The sequence below is a fragment of the Ceratotherium simum genome, chromosome 24, assembly GCF_057802395.1.
Source record: "Ceratotherium simum simum isolate JZ-2026a chromosome 24, ASM5780239v1, whole genome shotgun sequence".
In the NCBI taxonomy this organism is placed as follows: Eukaryota; Metazoa; Chordata; class Mammalia; order Perissodactyla; family Rhinocerotidae; genus Ceratotherium; species Ceratotherium simum.
The window spans coordinates 38,326,923-38,342,247 of NC_141923.1; the positions used below are offsets into that span (position 1 = coordinate 38,326,923).

The 15,325-nt window shown below is 37.1% G+C and overlaps 1 protein-coding gene across 2 annotated transcripts in view; it reads left to right on the forward strand.

Moving 5' to 3' along the window:
- Nucleotides 1-15,325, forward strand: part of ESR2 (estrogen receptor 2) — a 61,961-nt gene that overhangs the window by 13,502 nt on the left and 33,134 nt on the right. For both annotated transcript variants that reach the window (XM_014784228.2, NM_001279251.1), the window contains 2 exon segments: nucleotides 1,131-1,303; nucleotides 7,625-7,741. In XM_014784228.2, coding sequence (XP_014639714.2) covers nucleotides 1,131-1,303; nucleotides 7,625-7,741 — 290 coding nt within the window.

Here is a 15,325-nt window from a genome sequence, read left to right on the forward strand (position 1 = left end):
TTTTAAAGTAATGTTTTTCTTTCAGTCTTTAAAGGAAGAAATATTTTGTTTCTGAGCATGAGTTCTGATCTGAGTTCCGCTAATATTTGCATAAATCAGACCATAGTATAATTACCTTCATTTATAAATCGATCATATGTCTACCATTTCCTTTCCAAGAGAAACATGCCCTAGCAAAATAGTGAACTAGCCAGGTGTGTTTTGGTGCCTGCCAGTGCTCCCTTGATGGGCCGTCCTTGCCTCTGTGAGACCCTTGCCCGTCCACCCAGCATTGAGCGCTTCCTTCCTTCTCTGAGGACAGGCCCATGTTCTCTCTCCCGCTCTCTTCTCTCTTCTTTCTTTCTCACCTCATCCCGTCCCTACCCTGCCCTTCTCTTTCTCTCTCTTCCCTTCCCTATCCTTCCTTACCCTTCCCTTTGCTTTCTCTCCCTTCCCTACTCTTCCCCACTCTTCCTTGCCCTACCCTTCCCTTCCCTCTCTTTCTCTTCCTTCTTTTCCTTTCTCTTTTTTTCTGTTTCTTTTCCTCTAAACCAGAGTATAGTATTCACCTTAATATAACTTAAAGTCCACTTGTTACTCCTCTTAAAGTTATTTTAATTCTAGACCTTTATCTTAAATTGAAAAATGAAAGATTTTTGTCCCCCATTTAGATAGGAACTCTGACGGGCTATTTAGGGACAGTGTTTGGAATGACTGATACCTGAAAATGGTTGGGTGAATTTAGGCCCATCCATGCAGTGTTGATGAACTTTGGTAACTACAGAAGGTCACTGCACACCTGCTTGTGGTTCAGGCCTGTGGGTAAGACTCGATGTGGTCATTTATTACACTCAGAGATGTGCACCCCGATGGCTATAGCTGGCCATCCATATTTACTAGTGCTCATCAGCACTGCATGGATGGGCCTAAACTCGCCTAACCACTTTCAGACATCAGTCATTCCCGACAGTGTGACTCTTCGTAGATCTGATATCAGTAACAAGGGTTTGCTTGATCAGATTTCCTGGGATATATTTATCATGAAACTTGGAGGGCAAAGAGATAAATTAGGCAATGTTCATGCTGGCTTTTTTTCTAGAGTCCTTTTCCCCTTAATGCTCTTTTACAGCGAATGTCTTCTTTGCCCCTAGAGAGACACTGGAAAGGAAGGTTAGTGGGAGCAGTTGTGCCAGCCCTGTTACTAGTCCAAGTTCAAAGAGGGACGCCCACTTCTGTGCGGTCTGCAGCGATTATGCATCAGGATATCACTATGGAGTCTGGTCGTGTGAAGGATGTAAGGCCTTTTTTAAAAGAAGCATTCAAGGTACAAGAGTAATTGTTAGCTGCTTCTTTAGTTTTCCACTTTTGCTTTCAAGTAATTTTGCAAATGACCTGGGATAAATTTCACTATTGGCCTGTTTGGTACAAAGTACTTGAGGAGCAATTCAGAGGTTTGCGTGTGTTTGGGGTTGGTGTGGATTTTTTCAAATATGGAGAACTTTATCTTTAATTGCAGATCTCTACCCCGAAACCCCAGAACTTGAATAGGTCTCGCCCCACCATCACCCATCACCACCTTCTCGGGAGAAGATGTCTATTGACAACCCTTATGAAAATAAAGCTTGAAAAAATGTGCACTCATTAGGAATTGTAAACCTCGTTTCTTCCTTTGAATTATGTATAATATCTGATATGCATAGCAGTCATGATGGTGGGCTGGCTCCTGATAGACTCCAGAGGGTGGGGAGGGGTGGAACGTTAATAGATAAAGAGCCACCTTCCCTTGGATCCCCTGAAATTCACCTGTTTGTCCTGGATCTTCCATTTTGTAGCTCTATGACTTTACTTCCCTGCCTGTTTCCTCCTCTGTGAAATGGAGATCCAGAGTTGTTCGAAAAATGAAATGAGGTTTATTCATTTGGGTTGTTTCCAGTTTTGTGCTATTTTGAATAAAACTGCTATGAACATTCCTGCATATCTCTCTCTGTAGACATATGTTTTTGTTTCTCTTGGGTAAATACCTAGGAGTAAAATTGCTGGTTAAATGATAAGCATATGTTTAACTTTATAAGCAACTAACAAACTGTTTTCCAAAGTGGTTGAACCATTGTGCATCTCAGCATCAATGTATGAGAGTTCCAGTTGCTCCACATCCTTGTCAAAACTTGATATTTTTAATTTTAGCCATTCTATTGGGTATATAGTTGTATCTCATTGTGGTTTTAATTTGCATTTCCCTGATTACTGATGATTTTGAGCATATTTTCATTGATATTTTTCTTTCTACATATGATATAAATTTCTTATATATACTGGTGTTTTATTCTGACTGTTCTCTTGATCTATCTCTTCATTCTTGTATAAGTACCACATTATTTTAACTATTATAGTTTTATAGTGCATTTTAATACGTGCTAATATAAATACCTCCTATTTTAAAAATGTCCTGACTATTTTCTCTTGTTTATTTGTCCATAGGAACATTAGAATAATTTTATTAAGTGGTCTCCCATCCTTAATGTTAAGAAAAGTGAAGATTTCGTTAAACCTAAGAATTATTTTAGAAGGAATATTTGTAATAGTCTTCACATCAAGAAACAAGTTATGGTTCCATTTATTTAGGTCTTTTATATCTCTTATAAAGTTTTGTTAGTTTTTTAAATATGTATCTGGCACATTTCTCAATGATATTTCCATAAATTTCATTCTTTTGGCTATGTATTTTATATCCATATATATTAGTAATTATTATTTTCTACTCTACTATTCACTTTCATTTTGGTATTCATAATAATCTTTTATCATTGTCCTTTAGAAGTTAAAATCTATTTGCTGCTCATGAATCTTCAACTCTTTGTTTCTTAAGTCTTTAGAGGCTGAGCTGTAAGTGGGAAGCTCCAACAGCCCATAGGTCACGTAAAAGATTCTTACCTGGGAGGCATATATTCTGTTACCTGGGACTCATTTGGCCTTGAACCCAAGAAGAATGTCTTGGGGAACAAAACACAAGGTAGATGCCTGCTGTTGAGGTCTGAGTGCCAGGGAGGGTGTGGATAACAAACATTGCTCTACTTTTAAAATAAGAAAACTGGAAGTCTGAGCTAAGATTAAACTCAGATCTTCTGATTCCAAGTCTGATACTGTCTCTTCCCTCCATTCAGTTGGATATGAATGATGATAGATATTCAGACACACTCAATAATTTTGCAGAGAGAACAAAAATATCCTTTTATGTTTTATATTATAAAAAGTACATTTTCCTATGAAGGTTTATATTTTAACTAAAAGAATTAGCTACATATTTTTCTTTTAATTTTGCTTTGGACTTTTCTCTCAGTTCTGTTAGTATGCTGTAGCATGCTTCTCAGGTTGTTGCATAGAACAAGGAAACCATTTAATACCTGAGGTACTTTGTCCAGTTTGAGGAAGACTTTTTTCTTTTTGCCAGAAGTGAAGCGAATTACCATGACCTTCGTGCATAAGACATTTTCTAGGCTATTGAGCATGTTCACATTATTGTGCTTTCTGATCCTTTTTCTAAAATTAAAATGATCTTTTAAAATAAACTCTGAGAAAAAATGAAAGTGAACCTCCAGTTGTTCCTTAAATGCTTATTGTTATAAACCTCTTTATGAAACCAATAAGGATGTCATCATGTATAGTTCTTGGAATTTTTAGAAAGTACTTAAAAGATTGCTACTGCTTTGGAAAATACTGTGGGATTACATTTATCTTCTAACTATAAAGCATTATGTTCTGAACTACAATAGAAATTTTCTGATTATGAATATATTTAGGCTTTTACAAATATAATTTATTTTTGAATATTATAAATGAGCATAAAAGCAATTATAAGAAAATTATCTGTTGCTTAAAATATATTTATAACATACCTTGTATTACCCCCTACTCTTGAGTGTGTGTGGAACCTGTAAATATGAGAGAGTCGCTCCCTTGGTTAGGTTACAATATATGTCAAATGGTCATGGGATAGTCTCTCATGATTATGCTGTGATTGTGTAAGACTCCATCATAGGAGCCTGGGGAGAGACCGGAAGTCAGAGAGCTGTGTTCCTCCTGGCCTGGAAGAAAGCAAACATCATGATGTGAAGTGCCTCTGGCAAGGAACTGCTGGTGCCTCCAGGAACTGAGAGTGGTGTCCAGCCGATAGCCAACAGGAAAATGGGAACCTCAGTCCTACAACTGCACGGAAATGATTCTGCCAACAACTTGAATGAGCTTGGAAGAGGACCCAGGCTTCAGATGAGACCACAGCCCAGTCGACACCTTGGTTACAGCCTCGTGAGACCCTGAGCAGAGCCCCCAGCTAAGCTGTGCCTGTACTCTTGACTCACAGAAACTATGAGATAATAAATCTGTTTGGTTTTAAGCTTATAAGTCTGTAGATATTTATTATGCAGCAGAGAAAACTCAAACAATAACTTTCAGGAGATTATTGAACTGAACTTAAGTGTTTTCATTTGTAAAATGGGGATCTTAGCTCTTTATAGGGAAATTATACAATTAAATGAAAGGTTGATGAAAAGTATCTGGAAATCAGTAGGTAGTCAGAAATGTTGGTGTGTCAGACTGGGCAGGCATTACTTCCTATACGTGACCACTGCCGAGGTCACCTGAGAGAGTGGTTTTTGCATCTCTGGGGGAGGTGTCTTACTAGCCCAGAACTGCACATTTGCTGGTTCCCCAGGCTGACTCAGGGCATGGTGGTAAAGCCACAAACAACTGAATTTCAATTTGTGTTTTGTTGAACAAATGTTACTGGAATCTACCTAAAGTGGAAGAGAATTATAAAATCTGATTATGGTCCAGTCATGGAACCATGTTTTTTTGGGAATGTTCTTTAAAATCTGATGAGTTAGAAAAAGAAAAGTTAATTTCAGGACTTAAAACAATAACGTTTTAAATACAGATTAATTTCAATTTTCTGTATTTGAGTATTTATTTGTATGCATCTGTATTTGTGTGAATTAACAGTTTTTTTTTTGAGAAGCTAATGGAAGCATTTTTTTGTTGTTGAGTCTCAAACTTACAGAACATGTGCATACAATATAAAGAACCTTTTTTCCTGGAATCATGAGTTGCCAACGTGATGCCCCATCACCCCCAAATACTTTGACATGTATTTCCTATATTGGTCAAAATCGGGAAATTAGCATTGATACGTTACTAGCATCTAATCCACAGACTCCGTCAAGTTTCGCCAGTCGTCCCAATGGTGCCCTCTACAGTAAAGGATTCAGTTCAGAATCACACTTTGCATTTAGTTGTTATGTCTTTACCCTCCCTCCGTCTGTCCAGCACAGTTCTCAACACTTTTGAACCTTATCGCCCAGTTATTTGCAGAATGCCTCTTGCTTTGTGTTTGTCTGATGTTCCCTCATCGTTAGATTCAGCTTACACGTTATTGACAAGAAGATCACAGAAATGATGCTATGTTCTTCTCACCAGCTCCTTCCACATGGTGCCTAATTTCAATTTGTCCCATTACTAGTGAGATGCACTTTGATTATTTGGTTAAAGTGATCTCTGCCAAGTTTCCACTCTTTCTTTTTTCCTTTGTAATTAATATTTTTATTGAGAGATCCTTTGAGATTATGTAAATATCCCATTCCTCATTAAACCTTCAATTAATTTATTTCAGTATAACATATGGTTTCCTATTTTCTACAATTGGTTGCTGTCTATTACTATCATTATTTATTTGGGCGTCCAAATTATCCCAGATTTGGCCAGTAGGATCCTCTTAAACTAGCTTCTGTGTCTTTTTTGACATGCACCCATAAGTCTTTGGGCGCTTCTTTACTTGCTGGCACAATAAGGTGTTTCAGGCTCAATTTAAACTTTCTCTGCCCCAGTCCTGGAATAAGATGTTTCTCTAAAGAGCCCTGTTTCCTTTTGGTGGAGAATAATAGTTATAAACCAAGATCTGGGTGCTAGTTTGCTCATTGCTCACGGGATGTCCCTGCTCCCAGGCTCTCTCAGGGGGCAGAGTTGAGGAATATATTTATTTCAATATATATATAATTTAAAGAATAATTTTAAAGTTTAAAATTGTTTAAAGAATAATTTATAAAGAATAGTTATAAAGAAAACCCGTGTGTAACTAGTGCTCAAGCCATGAAATAGGATATCTCCGGAGCCCTAAGTTCCCTCTGAGTGGTCCTTCCATCCTCAGCTCCTTCCCTCCCTACAGAGGTGAGACAGTCCTAATTTCCACCTTCCCTGCCAAGGTTTGGCCACTTAAGCATGCATCCCTAAACAATATAGTTTCGTTTTCTCTGCTTTTGAACTTTACACAAATGGAATCTTCTTTTTTATGTTCTTTTGTGATTTGTTTCTTTTATGACTTGCTCATTTACTTTATCATTTAGAGTTATCCATTTCCCACATTGAAATTCTGACCCATTATAGATTTACTGTAAGAAGTTCAGGCCATATTGTTTACTAGAAAGACACAATTAATAAAGGCACAAAATACTCTATTCACTTTCACTTTCCATCTGTTTTATTATAATTTCTGTTTCCTAAAGCTCTTAGATCCATGTAGCTCTCTTCATCCTCCCTACCATTACCCAATCCAGAAAGCCTCATCTCTGGTTTGCATGACTACAGCAGGTTCTTACCTGGTCTCCTGGCCTCCGTTCTCCATACAGCATCTGAAATAATAATTTTTGAAATGGAAATTTTCTCATCTCTTCCTTATATATAAGAATTAAAAGAAGTACCACTGTCTTAGAGATTCCTGTATAACTAATGTCTTACCACAATGAGCATTAATTTTCTTAATTATGGGTCTATGATTATTGGTTAGGGTGGCTTTACTTCCTAAGTCTTGGCTCTGGGCTTTGGGTTGAGTTCAGGTCTGCTCCACATGTCTCCACATTCTGCTTGGACCAGTGGCTGCCTGAGGCATTTTCTCATGGGAGCTCAAGAGGCCAAGCCAGACTCTTGGAGTATCACATCTACTAACACGCCATTGGCTAGCGCGAGTCTCCTGGCCAAGCCCAACATCAGTTGGCGGAGAGTATACTCTGCCAGCTCTAGGACACGGCAAGAACGCAAGGCTGTGGGAGAGAGTGAAGAATTGAGAACAATAATCGAATCCACCACAACTGTTGTCAAGTAGCAGTTCTTTCTGTTCTTATTTAGTTTGCTAATTTCTTTGTTCTCTTATTGACTAGTTTAGTTCTCTTATTTGACTATGATTTCCCATAAAAACATCATGTTAAGTCCCAAAAAGGGATAGATGTAGAAGAATATAAGTAGTCAACTTTGGTGACCTGATACACAAGTACAACTCTTGAGGAGTTCTGTGATTTGGAGCAAATCAATTTCAGGTGACTGTCTCACTTTTCATGTTCAAAGGAGAATATTTCTAAATGTATCCCTTGAGAATTCTAAAAACATGCAGAGAATAACCTATTAGTCGAAAAGTAGGCTACTGAAATATTCCTATACTCACTAACAAGGCACCGATGAGGCTGAACTTTGGCCTTTGTACCATTACCTGTTTTAAAAAGATGTCCCCCTCTCTCAGCGGGGTAGTGTTATCAGTGCTGTTGACCAAGAAGATATTGAACCAAAATATTGTAACAGTAAACTTCCTTTTTTTGCTCTGCTGTAGGACATAATGATTATATTTGTCCAGCTACAAATCAGTGTACGATAGATAAGAACCGGCGCAAAAGCTGCCAGGCCTGCCGACTTCGGAAGTGCCATGAAGTCGGAATGGTCAAGTGTGGTGAGTGTTCACTTCCCCTTTTGTTGGATGTGGGACATGCTGAAAGCTTTGTCAAACTGAGGACAGTTTGAGGAACTGGGGACACGTAGCCTGGATGAGCAGAGATTTAGGACTTGGTAGTTATCTTCAAGTAGTTGTATGCTGCCAGATTGGAGGGAATGCAGAGGACAGAGCTGGGGTGAATGGGAGCAAGTTATAGGAGGCAGATTTTGGCCCAATATAGGGAAAAACTTTCTACAATACAAGTGATCTGACAGCAGAATAGGCTGTCACATGAATTAGGGAACTCTAGCCACTGAAGTGCTCAAACTGGCTGGATGACTGTCTGCCTGAGTCCTTGAAAAGTCTAGGGATGAAGTTCTGGTAAATGTTCACTGTTACCTCCATTAGCTTTCTAGAAGTGGAGAAAATATATAGAGGAGTCAGAAACATGACAGAACTATGGAAAATACATAGATCATAGATTTTGTTCTATGACAGTATGTATGTGTACATATATGTGTATAAATATATATGTGTGTGTGTATCCACACACACATGAAAAAATAAAGGACAATGAACATGTTAGTATAACAACTGACAACGATGCCTACAGCCTGCTCCACCTGCTGACTTTCGATTCGCTTGTCTGTACACGCTTGCTTGTTTATGTGCACTCATATCAGCTCTGCCTGTACTTCCCTTATTCTTCTGCTAGCCGATATTTTGCCTGTGGTTAGTTGTAGTTTCTCTCTTTGTAACTATTTGAAAAATTTAAAACAATTTAAATTTAAATTTAAAAAAATTTAAAACAAAAGTCTCGCTCTTTTTTCCCTGACAATCTCTTCGTAGCTCTGCGTCTTGAGCATTCTCTGTCCTTTTCTTTTTCTCTGTATGGACAATAGATTAGATCCCTCACCTAGTTCAGAACTACCGCAGAAGTTCTCTGAATCTGATCACAGTTCCCTGGACTCCTAGAATCACTGATGTTCTCCATTTCCTCTCTAAAGCATCCTGCCAGTACCCGGGACCTCCCAGGGTGTATTGGTTACTCCCTAACACATTTGACTGTTTCTGCTCCCACCACTTCAGTTACGTCCTTATCAGTAACCAGTGGGCTTCTTCCCAAACCTGTTTCTACTCATTGTAGTTGTAAAATTATATAACTTAATTAAAATTTATGCAAAAATATGAAATACGAGTAGGAAAAGATAGTTGTTTCTGTGAAAGCTTTGAATAAAACTGTAAAGGACTAGTAGCTATTGACTTAGGTATGGGTGAGATTGGGGGGAAAAATCGTAAACCTAGAAAGATTCTAAATTCAGATTGCTTTATGAGTGCTTAAGTCCTTGCTCTGTTTTAAAGAAGCTGAAACTGAAAATCCAGAGACAATGTATCATGGCTATGTTTTATGCAGGAAAGTAACTTGTGATTTAATTGGCAGAGGTGCTTAAAGAGAAAGCCTTGGCCCTCTGACAAAAGATTGCAAATTAATGTCTCATGTTTTAAGTTAAACAGTATTTTAAGGTGAGTGTATATTTTTTTAAAAATGACTTCCAATTTGGTCTTAGGATAAGCATGATTTTATTGAACGCACTAGGGTCTGCTGATTGCCTGTAGCTCTCCTAGTTCAGACCCGGGCCAGCAGCACATGTACGCTCAGCCTGTAGGGGGCAGTGTAAGCGGTGGGAAGAACGGGAGGACAGGACTCCGTAGTCTGAAGCTCATGTTGTGTCTCATCACTTTTTGCTAGCTGTGACTATGCTCAAACGACACAACCTTTCCGGCATTCAGTTTTCTTATCTCTGAAACGGAGATATCTGCTTCCTTGAGTTTATGAGCAATACGTATGAAAACATATAGCACAGTGTCCAGCACTAAATTTTGGTTTGCCTTACATTCACTCTCCCTCACCGAAAACCTTATAAAAGTTATGAGTTTTGATAGAATACAGTCTCATGAGGCAGAGTACAGAGATGTAGTTAAAAAAATCTTTCATGGAAAAGAGAATGAGAGAAAAGGTCATTGAATTTGGCCAAAAAGTCCCTGGTTAGAGCTCTCTAAGCAAAAAATATTTTATTATCTTTGGAGATTACAGAAGAAATGAAATGGGTTGATGTGCAAACAGTTGGATATTTAGCCCTTCACTGACCACAAAGACCATTAGGAGTGAATTTTCTTAACTATGCCTCTCTCCTTCCCTAGCACTCTTCTCGTCTCCCCTCCCCCAAAACTCTCTATCCACGTTCTTCCTTCTGTCCAGTCTTGGAGGATTAGGGATTCTACCTGCATTCTGGATCCTCCTGTACGATTTTATTTCCCCTTTTTATTCAGAAATCATGTCTCTTCTGCTATCACCTTTTTCTTCTGTGTTTCCAATCTTGTCTTTTCTATGAAGGTATTAATATGATTGTTTAAATGGTAGGAAAATACCCACCCAGAATAACATCAGGGATAAGCCTTCATTATAAGGATACACTGAAATGTAAATACGCAAGAAAACAATCTGAATAGCCATATATTTGATCTATATCCCTATCTCTCAAATGCCATCTCTTTATTCACCTGCTGTATATACACGTGAAAGGGATTTGATGGGGAGGTGATATAAAAATAGTGATTAAAAGATAGTGGTTAAAAGCACTAACTCTGGATTCAGACTATTGATGGGGTTTAGATCCTGCTTCTGCTATTTGCTGGCTTTTCTACCTTGGGGAAGTTATTTGAGCTCTCTTGTGCCTGGTTCCTCACCTGTGTGTTGGAAATAGTAATAGTACCTGTCCTCTAGGGTGGTTGTCAGAATGAGATAATCTATGTATAACACACAATGTCTGACACATAGAAGCTTCCAGTAGATGTTAGCTGCCATTATTATCATTTCCCATTATCGTCGTTGTCATCATCATCATCATCGTCTTTTCTCTGGGATACTTTCTAATATGGATCACTCCTATTTGGTAGAGTCTCCCATTAAGCTCGCTCATAGGCACACTGAATGACTCAGCCTAGATTACAGTGTCAAAGCCATGACACTAGAAACGTCCTTGGTAGAAAAATGTGAGTTCCTTGTCAAGGGCTTTATTTTATTGATCCTAGAATCCCCAGAACCTAGTATAGGGCCTGACATAGGACTTTGTCAGTGAAAGTTGGTCAAATAAATTTGAATGTATGGGTTCAAAATCTTTCACTTTGTATATAAACCTATTTTGTAAACTCCTTATCTTCGTATACTCTACGAAAGAGAAATGTGTGATCAGAAAGATACTTTCTTGGGCCGGCCCTGTGGCTTAGCGGTTAAGTGCCCGCGCTCCGCTGCTGGCGGCCCGGGCCCGGATCCCAGGCGCGCACCGACGCACCGCTTCTCCGGCAATGCTGAGGCCACGTCCCACATACAGCAACTAGAAGGATGTGCAGCTATGACATACAACTATCTACTGGGTCTGTAAATAAACAAATAAAAATTAAAAAAAAAAAAGATACTTTCTTAAACCATATATTTTGTTCCATTTTATCTTGGGGTATAATCGATCTTAAATAACATCTATAACACTCTGATTACTAATAAAGAAAATTGTATTTTAGGCTTTTAATTATTTTAGTAAAAAATTTGATTCAGTTATCCCTAGATAGGTAGACCCCTTCCTTCTACTGCAATTAGCCAAGGATAAGGGGAAATTCAGATAAATTTTCTTGGGAGCAAAATAATTTAAATTTGCTCATTCCTCCTAACTAATATTTCTTCTTAAAAATGCAGACAATTGCATTTAGTGAGCAAACATAATGGTGGGAGTATGAAAACTAGGCATTTTGCAGATTTTAACTTTTAGATTTTTTTTAGGGAAAATTCATATAAAAGTTGTACCTATGTTAATGACATCTTGACTTAAAACATGTCTTTCTTAGTTTTCATTTTACTTTTTTTTCTAACGAATAGATATCTAGAAATATTTTTGTGCTCACATTTATAGGAGTTTTTTTTTTTTATGTGAGGGAGATCAGCCCTGAGCTAACATCTGTGCTAATCCTCCTCTTTTTTGCTGAGGAAGACTGGCTCTGAGCTAACATCTATTGCCAATCCTCCTCCTTTTTTTTTTTTTTTTTCCTTCCCCAAAGCCCCAGTAGATAGTTGTATGTCGTAGTTGCACATCTTTCTAGTTGCTGTATGTGGGACGCAGCCTCAGCACGGCCAGAGAAGCGGTGCGTCAGTGCGCACCCGGGATCCGAATCCGGGCCGCCAGTAGCAGAGCACGCGCACTTAACTGCTAAGCCACCAGGCTGGCCCATAGGAGATTGGAAGTTATATTTTTGTTATTGATATATATTTTTATTTTATTGTGGTCAGAAAATATTATCTATATAATATCAGTTTTAGTTAAAATTTTATTCAGGATCCAGTATGTGATAATTTTTGCAAATTCCATGAGTTTTTATAGTTCAAGCTTGTTATTTGTGTGGTTCAAATGTTCTGTATTCTGACTTTTTCCCCATCTGTTTGCTCTGTGAGTTGCTGAGAGTGATACACTATTATAATGGGATATTTTAATGTATTTGTCAATTTCCTTTTTCTTTCAATCACTTTTAGTGTTGTTTGTATGCTGTGTTTTCTTATTGTTGTTTTGGTGTATATGAGTTTAGAATTATTTATCTTCCTTTTATAATCTATTGATGAGGCCTTAATAATGATTTTTGCCTTAAAGTTTATATTGTCTGAAATTGATAGAGTAATTCTACTTTATTTTGTTAATCTTTGCCTGTTATGTCTTTTTCTATTCCTTTACTTTCAGTTTTCGTGTATGTTAGATGTATTTCTTTCAACCAGTCTATGTCTAGATTAAAAAGTATGATCTCAGAGTTGCTCTTAATTGATGAATTTAGTCTGTTTGTGTTTATTGTGATCGCTGATATTTGGGTTCATTTCTATCATCTTGTGCTTTTAAAAAATTCATGTATTTTCTTTTATTCCCTTTTGGAGTTGATCACCAGAAAGTTTTCTTTTTCCTCTTCTGCTAGTTTAGAAGTCATACATTCTGTTTCAGTTCTTTTAGTGATAACATTTCTATTTTTAGCGTGTATTCTTGATTAATTTGAGAATTCAAGGGGCCAGCCCCATGGCTTAGTGGTTAAGTGAGTGCGCTCCACTATTGGCGGCCCAGGTTCAGATCCCGGGCACACACCGACACACTGCTTCTCTGGCCATGCTGAGGCAGCGTCCCACATATAGCAACTAGAAGGATGTGCAACTATGACATGGAACTATTTACTGGGGCTTTGGGGAAAAAAAGGAAGAGGATTGGCAATAGATGTTAGCTCAGGGCTGGTCTTCCTCAGCAAAAAGAGGAGGATGGACATGGATGTTAGCTCAGGGCAGATCTTCCTCACAAAAAAAAAAAAAAAAAAGAATTCAAGCCACTCTCTAATAGATGTCTCTCTTCCCAAATAAAGAATCTTAGAAAATTCTAGCCAAAATTATTATTCTCTCATCTTATGTGTTATTGTCTGGTATTTTGGTACCGCTTTGTTTCTGTACCTCCAAAAATTAATTATTATTTTATTCATTCAATGTTTTTCAGATTTACTCACATATTTACTAATTTCTTTTCTTACCAGTGCTTCTTGACTTTCATTGGTTCTTCAGTTTCATTTTTCTCCATCCCAAAGAACATAGTAGTTATTTCAAAGGGGCTGTGAGTGATATATCTTCTCAATCTTTGTTTAACTGAAAATGTCTTTAATTTATCCTCTCTATTGAATGATAGTTTAACTGGGAATATAATTCTAAATTGAAGATTTCTTCCCCCTTCACCATCTTAAAGACATTATCCCATTGTGTTCTGGTCCATAAACCTACAATAACTGAAATATTTTTGGTACCAGCACAGGAATAGAAAAATAGATCTATGAAACAGAGTAGAAAATCTGGAAGAAGATACTTTTATATACAATTATTTATTAAATGACAAGGCATTTTATAAAAATCAATGGGAAAAGCCTATTCAATAAATGGTATTGGGAAAATTGTACCTCCATTTGGAAAACATAACATGAACTATCAATATGCAGTGATACAAACATACATAAAATTCTAAATCGATTTGAACTACAAAAGTGCTTAAAGAAGATATAGGAGAATATTTGTATAATCTTGATGTGAAACAAAAGACAGATTTGACTATGTACTATATCTTCTTATGATAAAAGACACCATGAGCAAAGGTAAAAGATATATAATAAACAAGACAAATATTGTATATGACAAATGTTATATATTTTTACTATATAGAGCCTTTGTAGGTTATTAGGGGGGAAAAGGGCAAAAGAAACAAATAGGCAATATAGAAGTAAAAGAAATACAAAGGGCTAACATATTAATCAACCTTGCTAGTAATTAAAAAAAATACAAAGTAAAACAAGATTGTTTAGTCACCTGTCAGATTAGCAAAGATTAAAAATGATTGTTAATGTCCATGGTGTTATGAGAAAATAGGTAGCCCTTAAAGTATTGTTTAGATTATAAATTTTAAAATACTTTGGAGGGTAATCTATCAATATGTATCAAAATTTTAAATGTGTATATGCCTTGGTTCAGCAACTTGACATCTTTGAATTTATTATAAAGAAGTAATTAGATACATGTACAAAGATGCATTTCCATTGCAATATGTATACGAGCAAAGAAATTAGAACCAACATAGATTTCCATCAACAGGAGACATTTTAAATAAGAGGTGCTATATTCATGAGCAGAATGCTATATAGATTTTTAAATTGTAAAATGATACATTTTTAATAAAAAGAAAAGCAGGTTATAAAATAGTATATTCAGTATGATCCTAATTTTGTATATAATATATGAAAACGTATAAAAGCATTAAAAAAACTGAAAGAGGGGGCCGGCCCGGTGGAGCAAGCAGTTAACTGCTTGCCCTCCGCTGTGGTTCGGCTCCCGGGTGCGCACCGCTGCACTGCTTGGCAAGCCATGCTGTGGCGGCGTCCCATATAAAGTGGAGGAAGATGGGTATGGATGTTAGCCCAGGGCCAGTCTCCCTCAGCAAAAAAAGAGGAGGATTGGCAGATGTTAGCACAGGGCTGATCTCCTCACACACACACACAAAAAAACTTAAAGAGTTTATGCCAAAATTTGTGCTCTTCTATATTTTCTAGATTTTTTCAATTAATTTATTATTTGAAATATACTTATTTGTGTAAGTATATAAAAAGAATATATGTATGTATATATACATACACGTGCATGTAAATATTTTAAGAATGTATTATAAAAGTAAATTATTTGATAACTGTTTGGAAATATCAATGTTCAGCTCCCACCTTTTCCCTATCTTCTGCCTGAAGATTATTCCAAATTTCATGCTTTGGGAAATGAGGTATATCAGCATCTTTAAAAGAGAAATGGATTTCATATACATAGATGACCTTGAAATGGAGACCTTAAGATCATTTGGGCTATTGTCCCTAGAAAGTCATGTTATTGATCTTGCTAAAACAGTCACAAATGTAATAATCTTTGGTACATGCCTCATAGGCTTCAGAAAATAAAAGTCAGGTTCTGTTCTATTCTAGCCTCAGACTCAGGTCTGAGAACGATAT